This window comes from Oenanthe melanoleuca, chromosome 27 (assembly GCF_029582105.1).
Source record: "Oenanthe melanoleuca isolate GR-GAL-2019-014 chromosome 27, OMel1.0, whole genome shotgun sequence".
In the NCBI taxonomy this organism is placed as follows: Eukaryota; Metazoa; Chordata; class Aves; order Passeriformes; family Muscicapidae; genus Oenanthe; species Oenanthe melanoleuca.
The window spans coordinates 4,768,311-4,778,918 of NC_079360.1; the positions used below are offsets into that span (position 1 = coordinate 4,768,311).

Consider the following 10,608-nt stretch of genomic DNA (forward strand, 5'->3'; position numbering starts at 1 on the left):
CTCCCCAGGGACCGGGCACCCACTGGGCCGGGCGAGCAGGAATGGCCGGGTCCCAGCCCGGCGGCCGGGCTCTTCCCTCCGCCCCCCCCGCCCAGCTCCACCCCCGGCCCCGGTGATTTTAACCCTTGGAGGCAGAGCCGCAGCCCCGCCGCTTGACAGGAGCCGGCTCCGGTCCCAGGATCCGGCGGATGAAAGCGGAGGGAGGGGACGGGAAGTTCGCAGCAGACACCGCAAACAGGGGGGTAATTAAAGAAGAAAGCAACAACCGCCTCCCTCCCTCCCCTGCGCCCGTGGCCGCCTCCTCCTGCCACCCCCCACCCCCGTCCTGGGGACCCCCGGGCGTCCCGTCTGTCCCCACCCCCATCCCAGCTGTCCCCCCATCTCTTATTGGTGACACACAGGTGGCCTCTCCTCCTGCCACCCCCTCCGGAGACCCCCGGGGTGTCCCCACATCAAGGGGTGACACATGAGGTGACCACCCTCCTCCGCCACCCTCTGTGTGCCCCATCCCGGGGGTGACACGCGGAGGTGGCCGCAGGGATGTCGCCTGTCCCCGTGGGGGGCTCAGTGCCCCCCGTCGCACCTCGGTGGGATAAATGTGACAGGGACGGACACGCGGGACAATTTTGGGGTCAGGGGGACCCACCGTGACCCCGATGGATTTGGGGCAGCCCAAAACAAAGCCCAGGAGGTGCCGGCTGAGCCTGTCCCAGCTCGGCGCGGCCGTGTCCCCTGCCGGGAGGGACAAACCCCGCGAGCCGCCGGGTGACAACACCACGGCCAGTGGAGCCACTTAATCACCGGCGCGTCGTGTCCCCATTTCAAACCCCTGCGCCGGGCTGGCGGCCACCACAACCCCTTGGGGAGACCCTGGTGGGCGTGATGGGATGCCCAAATCCCCCAAATCCCCCAAATCCCACGCGAGAAGGCGGCGCGGAGCCGGGACGGGGCCGGCGCGTGGGAGCCGCATCTCCCGGCGAGCCTGGCGAGCGCCCGGCCGGGCGGAGGGTGCAGGCGGCTCCTCCTTGGCCTCGGGGAAAACTCTCCTGGTTTTCATCATCCCAGCAGGGATGGCTCCACCGCCGCCGCCACCGAAACGCGGCTGCCTCGTGGGGCTGAGCGCGGCCCCACGGCTCGGGCCGGTCCGGCTGCTGGAGGGGGGAGAAGGGTGGGGGTGATGGGATGGGGGTCTCGGGATGGGGAAAGGGGTCCTGGAATGGGGAGGGGGATCCTGGGATCGGGATCCCGGGATGGGGAGGAGGATCCTGAAATGAGGAGGGGGATCCTGAAATGGGGAGGGGGATCCTGCGATGGGGATCCCGGGATGGGGAAAGGGTTCCTGAAATGAGGATCCTGAAATGGGGAGGGGGATCCTGGCATGGGGATCTCGGGAAGGGGATCCCGGGTGGGGAGGGGGATCCTGAAATGGGGAGGGGGATCCCGGGATGGGGATCCTGGGATGGGGATCCTGGGATGGGAAGGGGGATCCTGAAATGGGGAGGGGGATCCTGGATGGGGATCCTGGGATGAGAAGGGGGATCCTGAAATGGGGAGGGGGATCCCGGGATGGGGATCCTGGGATGGGAAGGGGGATCCTGAAATGGGGAGGGGATCCTGGATGGGGATCCTGGGATGGGAAGGGGGATCCTGAAATGGGGAGGGGGATCCTGGATGGGGATCCTGGGATGGGGATCCTGGGATGGGAAGGGGGATCCTGAAATGGGGAGGGGATCCTGGATGGGGATCCTGGGATGGGAAGGGGGATCCTGAAATGGGGAGGGGGATCCTGGATGGGGATCCTGGGATGGGGATCCTGGGATGGGAAGGGGGATCCTGAAATGGGGAGGGGATCCTGGATGGGGATCCTGGGATGGGGATCCTGGGATGGGAAGGGGGATCCTGAAATGGGGAGGGGATCCTGGATGGGGATCCCGCCATGAGGATCCTGGATGGGGATCCCGGGATGGTGAGGGACAGGACGAGCAGCAGATGGGGGCTGGTTGTGCAGAAATGGGGTGAACACTCACATGGGGCTCTGTAGGGCACATGTGGGGGATTGGGGTGCACCCCAACCCCAGGGTCGCTGTGCTCCCTCTCCTCTGCCTGCCCGGGAGGATCCAGGGCTGCTCCTGGGGCTGCTCCAGTTTGGGGACCCCCGAGGGTTGTTGGGGTCGGGGTGGTGGGCTCGGGCTCCCCGGCTGGCCCTGGGGGCCGGATCGTGGCCACCAAGAGATCTCTGAGACTTGGCATGTGCAGGTCTGGCCATCCCCATCCCCATCCCCATCCTCATCCTCAATCCCCAATCCCTACTCCAATTCCCATCCAATTCCCATTCCCATTCCATCTCCATCCCATTCCCATTCCCATTCCCATTCCCATTCCCATACCCATCCCCATTCCCATACCCATCCCCATCCCCATTCCCATCCCCATCCCCATCCCCATCCCCATCCCCATCCCCATCCCCATCCCCATCCCCATCCCCATCCCCATCCCCATCCCCATCCCCATCCCCATTTCCCATTCCCACTATTCCCATCCCCATTCCCATTCCCATTTCCCATCCCCATCCCCATCCCCATCCCCATCCCCATTCCCCATCCCCATCCCCATTCCCCATTCCCACTCCCATTCCCATCCCCATCCCCATTCCCATTCCCATCCCCATTCCCCATTCCCATCCCATCCCCATTCCCATTCCCATCCCCATCCCCATCCCCATCCCCATCCCCATCCCCATCCCCATCCCCATCCCCATCCCCATTCCCATTCCCACTCCCATTCCCATTCCCATTCCCATTCCCATTCCCATTCCCATTCCCATTCCCATTCCCATTCCCATTCCCACAGTCCCTGTGCCACCACAGGGAACAGGACTGGGGGGACTGGGGGGAGCAGGATTTGGGATCTGGGGGGAGCAGGATTTGGGATCTGGGAGCAGGGTGGGCATTGGGGGTACTGGAGGGGGAGCAGGATTTGGGGTCTGGGGGGGAGCAGGATTTGGGGTCTGGGGGCTCCCGGAGCCCCCTCGGGCAGAGCTGGGACCACCCACGGGGAGGGAATCACGGCGCGTTCCGCGGGGGGGAATCTCCTCTCGCCACCGAGCGTCTGAAAGCCCGAGCCGAGCCCTGAAATTACAGCTAATTACAGAGCTCATTTGCATAAATTACACGGCGAGAGGCAAAGGGCTCCGGGGACGGGGGGGTTTGAGGGGGACAGGAGGGGTCGGTGCTCCCCAAAAGTGCGGCGGGATCGCGGGGGGTCCCCAGAGCCGGGGAATGGGGGGCACGGTGGGTGACAGGGTGACAAAGGCAGGAGGGGGCGGGGGTTGGGGACAGCGCTGTCCCCAGGGACAGAGGGACAGAGGGACAGAGGGACAGAGGGACAAAGAGATGGAGTGGTACAGTCACCTCCTGGTCCCCCCAGGTGGAACAGAGGAACAGCGATGTCCCCCCAAACCCCAAAAAAATGCTGGGGGACAAAGGGGACACCCCAAGCCCCCTCCCAGCCTTGGGGCTGAGCGTTCCGGAAAAGCAACAATAAAAAAAAAATAAAAATAAAAATAAAAATAAAAATAAAAATAAAAATAAAAATAAAAATAAAAATAAAAATAAAAATAAAAATAAAAATAAAAATAAGGAAAGGAAAGGAAAGGAAAGGAAAGGAAAGGAAAGGAAAGGAAAGGAAAGGAAAGGAAAGGAAAGGAAAGGAAAGGAAAGGAAAGGAAAGGAAAGGAAAGGAAAGGAAAGGAAAGGAAAGGAAAGGAAAGGAAAGGAAAGGAAAGGAAAGGAAAGGAAAGGAAAGGAAAGGAAAGGAAAGGAAAGGAAAGGAAAGGAAAGGAAAGGAAAGGAAAGGAAAGGAAAGGAAAGGAAAGGAAAGGAAAGGAAAGATAAATAAAATAAAACAAAATAAAATAACTGTGAGGAGTGGGCCAGGAGCGTGTCCCTGTCCCTGTCCCTGCTCACGGGGGTGTCACCCCGTGTCCCCGAGCTCATCCCTGTCCCCGAGCACGTTCCTGGCGCTGCTCCCGCACTCGGGGTGCCCGGGGGTGCCCGGGGGTGCCCGGGGGTGGCTGTGCCGCGGGGCTGCGCCGTCTGGGCCGCCCCGTCCCGCGGGGACACCCCGGGGCCCAGACGGGCCGGCCGGAGCGCCCCGGTCCTGCCGGGCTTTGGGGGGCCCCGCGCCCACACGGCCCCGGGGGGGACGCGGCTGAGCCGGGGGGACCCCGAGGCTGCCGCAGGTGGCAGCGCGGGGGGACGGTGCCAGGGAAGGGGTGGTGGCACCGGGTGCTGCAGACCCTGTGGGGGTGTCACAGCACAGTGGGGTGTCACTGTCACAGTGGGGTGTCACTGTCACAGTGGGGGTGTCACTGTCACAGCGGGGTGTCACAGCACAGTGGGGTGTCACTGTCACAGCGGGGGTGTCACTGTCACAGTGGGGTGTCACAGCACAGTGGGGGTGTCACTGTCACAGTGGGGGTGTCACAGGCACAGCGGGGGTGTCACTGTCACAGTGGGGTGTCACAGCACAGCGGGGTGTCACTGTCACAGTGGGGTGTCACTGTCACAGCGGGGGTGTCACTGTCACAGTGGGGTGTCACTGTCACAGTGGGGGTGTCACAGCACAGCGGGGGTGTCACAGGCACAGCGGGGGTGTCACTGTCACAGTGGGGTGTCACTGTCACAGTGGGGGTGTCACTGTCACAGCGGGGGTGTCACTGTCACAGTGGGGGTGTCACAGTCCCTATGGGGGTGTCACAGTCACAGTGGGGGTGTCACTGTCACAGCGGGGGTGTCATTGTCACAGTGGGGGTGTCACTGTCACAGTGGGGGTGTCACAGCATAGCGGGGTGTCACTGTCACAGTGGGGTGTCACTGTCACAGCGGGGGTGTCACTGTCACAGTGGGGGTGTCACAGACATAATGGGGGTGTCACAGCACAGCGGGGGTGTCACTGTCACAGTGGGGTGTCACTGTCACAGTGGGGTGTCACAGTCACAGTGGGGGTGTCACAGGCACAGCGGGGGTGTCACAGTCACAGTGGGGGTGTCACTGTCACAGTGGGGTGTCACAGTCCCTATGGGGGTGTCACTGTCACAGTGGGGGTGTCACTGTCACAGCTGGGGTGTCACAGCACAGCGGGGGTGTCACAGTCACAGTGGGGTGTCACAGCACAGTGGGGTGTCACTGTCACAGTGGGGGTGTCACTGTCACAGTGGGGTGTCACAGCACAGCGGGGGTGTCACTGTCACAGTGGGGGTGTCACAGCACAGCGGGGGTGTCACTGTCACAGTGGGGTGTCACTGTCACAGTGGGGGTGTCACTGTCACAGCGGGGGTGTCACTGTCACAGTGGGGTGTCACAGCACAGCGGGGGTGTCACTGTCACAATGGGGTGTCACTGTCACAGTGCTGGTGTCACTGTCACAGTGCTGGTGTCACAGCACAGCGGGGGTGTCACTGTCACAGTGGGGGTGTCACTGTCACAGTGGGGTGTCACTGTCACAGTGGGGGTGTCACTGTCACAGTGGGGGTGTCACAGTGGGGGTATCACTGTCTCAGTGGGGTGTCACTGTCACAGTGGGGTGTCACTGTCACAGTGGGGGTGTCACTGTCTCAGTGGGGTGTCACTGTCACAGTGGGGTGTCACAGCACAGCGGGGGTGTCACAGTGGGGGTGTCACAGTCACAGTGGGGTGTCACAGCACAGTGGGGGTGTCACTGTCACAGTGGGGGTGTCACAGTCACAGTGGGGTGTCATTGTCACAGTGGGGGTGTCACAGCACAGCGGGGGTGTCACAGGCACAGCGGGGGTATCACAGGCACAGTGGGGTGTCACAGTCACAGTGGGGTGTCACTGTCACAGTGGGGGTGTCACTGTCACAGTGGGGGTGTCACAGCACAGCGGGGGTGTCACAGGCACAGCGGGGGTGTCACTGTCACAGTGGGGTGTCACAGGCACAGCGGGGTGCCACGGTCCTAGGGGGGTGTCACAGTCCCTATGGGGGTGTCACAGCCACAGTGGGGGTGTCACAGCCACCGTGGATGTCACGGTCCCCACGGAGGTGTCACTGTCCCCACGGGGGTGTCACTGTCCCCACTGGGGTGTCACACCCCCCATAAGGTGGTCACACTCCCCACGGGGGTATCACTGTCCCCACGGGAGTATCACGGTCCCTACGGGGGTGTCCCAATCCCCACGGGGGTGTCACAGCCACCATGGAGGTGTCACACTCCCCACGGAGGTGTCACTGTCCCCACGGGGGTGTCACAGCCACCACGGGGGGTGTCACACTCCCCACGGAGGTGTCACTGTCCCCACGGGGGTGTCACAGCCCCCACGGAGGTGTCACAGCACCCACGGAGGTGTCACGGTCCCCACGGGGGTGTCACAGCCACCATGGGGGTGTCACAATCCCCACAGAGGTGGTCGCAATCCCCACGAGGTGGTCACGATCCCCACGGGGGTGTCAGAGTCCCCACGGGGGTGTCAGAGTCCCCACGGGGGTGTCACAATCCCCACGGGGGTGTCACAGACATAATGGGGGTGTCACAGTCCCCACGGGGATGTCACAGCCCCCACGGGAGTATCACAGCCCCCACGATGTGGTCACACTCCCCACGGAGGGACACTGTCCCCACGGGGGTGTCACAGCCCCCACGGGGGTGTCACAGATACAGTGGGGGTGTCAGAGCCCCCACAGAGGTGTCACAGCCACCACAGGGGTGTCACTGTCCCCACGGAGGTGTCACGGTCCCCACGGAGGTGTCACGGTCCCCACGGAGGTGTCACAGCCACCATGGGGGTTTCACGGTCCCCACGGAGGTGTCACTGTCCCCACGGAGGTGTCACGGTCCCCACGGGGGTGTCACGGTCCCCACGGAGGTGTCACAGCCACCATGGGGGTTTCACGGTCCCCACGGAGGTGTCACTGTCCCCACGGGGGTGTCACGGTCCCCACGGAGGTGTCACTGTCCCCACGGAGGTGTCACAGCCACCATGGGGGTTTCACGGTCCCCATGGAGGTGTCACGGTCCCCACGGAGGTGTCACAGCCCCCACGGGGATGTCCCAATCCAGGACACAACCCCCTCCCTGTCCTCGCGCTGTGTCCCCACACAAGGGGACAAGGACCGAGCTGGCGCAGCGCTGCCCACCTGCCCCCCGAGGCCAGCGCCGCCTGCCAGCCTGGCAGAGATCTCTATCGCGATTATCGCGACGGGATTCCCCTGCCCGCAGCGTGCGCCGGGTCACGACGTGCCCGGAGGCAGCGTTTCCTCAGCGGGAGCAGGAATTACTGTCGGGGCTCGACCTCTGCGACGCGGCGACGGAGCTGGCGGCTCGGCGGAGGGTTAAGCGCGATTTTTAATTTGAGTTTTAATTAGTCTCGTGCTAATCTCGCTGCCGTATCTGCGCCCGACCGGCCCGGCTGTCAGTCACGGCCTGGGGAAACCCGCCCGGCGCGCGTGGGGAGCGGCAGAACGGCGCGGGGAGCGGGACACGGCGGGGACGGGGAGGGGACACGGGGACACGGGGACACGGGGACACGGGGACACGGGGATGGGGACAGGGTGGGGACAGGGATGGGGACACAGTGACAGGGATGGGGAGAGGGACAGGGACACAGGGACAGGGACACAAGGACACAGGGACACGGGGACAGGGACAGAGGGACGAGGACAGGGACGGGACAGGGATGGGGACACAGGGACACAGGGACAGGGGCACAGGGACAGGGACAGGACAGGGATGGGGACACAGTGACAGGGGTGGGGAGAGGGACAGGGACACAGTGACAGGGACAGGGACACAGGGACACAGGGACGAGGACAGGGATGGGGACAGGGACACAGGGACAGGGACACAGTGAGTGAGTGACGAGGACAGGGACGGGACAGGGATGGGGACACAGGGACAGGGACACAAGGACAGGGATGGGGAGAGGGACAGGGACACAGGGACGGGACAGGGATGGGGACAGGGACACAGGGACACAGGGACACAGGGACACAGGGACACAGGACACAGGGACACCGGGACAGGGACACCGGGACACAGGGACAGGGACACCGGGCCGTTCTGAGGACATGGGGACACGGCTGCGCTGGGAATGGGACACACGGATGTGGTGGGGATGGGACACGTGGATGGGAACTGGGACATGTGGATGCTTTGGGGACAGGGACACTGCACAAGGGATGGGACAGTGGGTGACAGCGGGAATGGGGACATGGAGATGAGGAGGGAACTGGGACATGTGGATGTTTTGGGGACAGGGACACGCAGTGATGGGACACTGCGCTGCACCAGGGGACAGGGACACACGGTGGCGTTGGGGACAGGGACACACAGCGGCCCTGGGGACAGGGACACCGCGGGATGGGACACGGGGATGTGTCAGGGATGGCGACAGGGACAGCAGCACTGAGAAAAGGGGACACGGGTGTCGCAGGAATGGGACATGGCTGCAATGGGGACAAGGGACACGGGGAGGGACCGGGGACGGGAGCGGGCGCGGGAGGAGCTGCGGCTCCCGGAACCGAGCGTGGGCACGGGGCGGGGACAGGGACCTGGGGACAGCGGGACCGCGGCCGTGGCGTGTCCTCGCTCCGTGTCACTGCTGCGGGTCCCCCGGGACCTCCCGGTGTGTCCCCGTGCGTTCGTGTCCCCGTGTCCCCATCCCAGTCTGCGAGTCCCTGTCCTCTCTCCCTGCACACTGTCCCCGTGTCCCTGTCCCTCTGTCCCTCTGTCCCTCTGTCCCCGTGTCCCTGTGTCCCTGTGTCCCCGTGTCCCCGTGTCCCTGTGTCCCTGTGTCCCTCTGTCCCCGTGTCCCCGTGTCCCTCTGTCCCTGTCCCTGTGTCCCTGTGTCCCTGTGTCCCCGTGTCCCTGTGTCCCTCTGTCCCCGTGTCCCCGTGTCCCCGTGTCCCCGTGTCCCTCTGTCCCCGTGTCCCCGTGTCCCTGTGTCCCCGTGTCCCCGTGTCCCTGTGTCCCTGTGTCCCTCTGTCCCCGTGTCCCCGTGTCCCCGTGTCCCTGTGTCCCCGTGTCCCCATGTCCCCGTGTCACCCTGTGCCCCGTGTCCCCGTGTCCCTGTGTCCCCGTGTCTCCGTGTCCCCGTGTCCCCGTGTCCCTGTGTCCCTGTGTCCCCGTGTCCCTGTGTCCTGTGTCCCTCTGTCCCTCTGTCCTCTGTCCCCGTGTCCCTGTGTCCCTCTGCCCCGTGTCCCTGTGTCCCCGTGTCCCTCTGTCCCTGTGTCCCTGTGTCCCCGTGTCCCTGTGTCCCCGTGTCCCCGTGTCCCTGTGTCCCTGTGTCCCCGTGTCCCCGTGTCCCCGTGTCCCTGTGTCCCTGTGTCCCTGTGTCCCCGTGTCCCTCTGTCCCTGTGTCCCTGTGTCCCTGTGTCCCTGTGTCCCCGTGTCCCCGTGTCCCTGTGTCCCTGTGTCCCCGTGTCCCTGTGTCCCTGTGTCCCCGTGTCCCCATTCCATCCTGCGCGTCCCTGTCCTCTCTCCCTGCACAGACACTGTCCCTGTGTCCCTCTGTCCCCGTGTCCCTCTGTCCCTCTGTCCCCGTGTCCCCGTCCCAGCCACGCCGTGCCAACCAGCGCTGTCCCCTCTCGCTGCTCGTCAGTGTCACCTCCAGGACGGTGGCGATGTCGCTTTCCCCAGCACGGTGACACGGATCGCGTCACTCCCGCCTGGGGAAACTGAGGCACGGAGCGACAGGCGGCGACAGGCGGCGACAGGCGGCGACAGGCGGCGACAGGCGGCGACTTGTCCCCGCAGCCGGGGCGGGACCGGCGGCAACGGAGCCACCCGGGGGGCGACCCTGTCCCCTCCCTCCCTCCCCGGCAGCCTCGGGGTCCGCACCTGGGAGGTGACAATGCCATTTGTGATGTCCCCGCCAGCCCGGCTGATGTCGCAGGTCCCCTCCGTGGGTGACAATGTCATTTGTGTGTCCCCGCCAGCCCGGCTGATGTCGCAGGTCCCCTCCGTGGGTGACAATGACATTTGGGGATGTCCCCGCCAGCCTGGCTGATGTCGCGAGGTCCCCTCCATGTGTGGCAATGCCATTTTTGTGTCCCGTGCCAGCCCGGCTGATGTCGCAGGTCCCCTCCCTGGGTGACAATGCCATTTGTGTGTCCCCCGGCAGTTCGGTGTCCCGCTCGGTGCCGCAGGGACAGAACCCAGCTCCGGCCCAGGTGTCCCCGAGCGGCGGCCACGTCCCGCACGTGGCTGTCCCCGTGTCCCCGTGTCCCCAACGCCGCGTCCGCGCCGCTTCCCGCAACTTTTACGAGCGTGGCCTCATCCCTGGGGATGTCCCCGAGTGTCCCCAACCCTCCGGGCCACCCACCCCCTTTCCACCTGAGCGCGATGGGGTCACCGGGGTGGCTCAGGGCACCCCCAGACCGTCCGGCGGGACCCACGCGTGGGTTTTTGGGGGTCGGGGCGGCGGTGCCAGGCGGGTGAGTAAGCGGAGCGCGGTAATTAAAGGCGGGGAGGCTCTCGCCGCAGCAGGTTTCCCACAAATGGAGGCCCCGCGGCCACAGACACGGCACAACAAAGCACCGAGCAATTATTTGGCTCCAGTGGGAGCTGCTGGGCCCGTGGGGGCTGGAGGCA

General features: G+C 64.7%; 1 protein-coding gene across 1 annotated transcript in view; it reads left to right on the forward strand.

Annotated features, from left to right (window-relative positions):
- Nucleotides 1-10,085: 10,085 nt before the first annotated feature.
- CWC25 (CWC25 spliceosome associated protein homolog) overlaps nt 10,086-10,608 on the forward strand; it is a 13,444-nt gene continuing 12,921 nt past the window's right edge. Inside the window, exon 1 of the mRNA XM_056511785.1 lies at nt 10,086-10,451. Coding sequence (XP_056367760.1) covers nt 10,086-10,451 — 366 coding nt within the window. The remainder of the gene's footprint in view (nt 10,452-10,608) is intronic.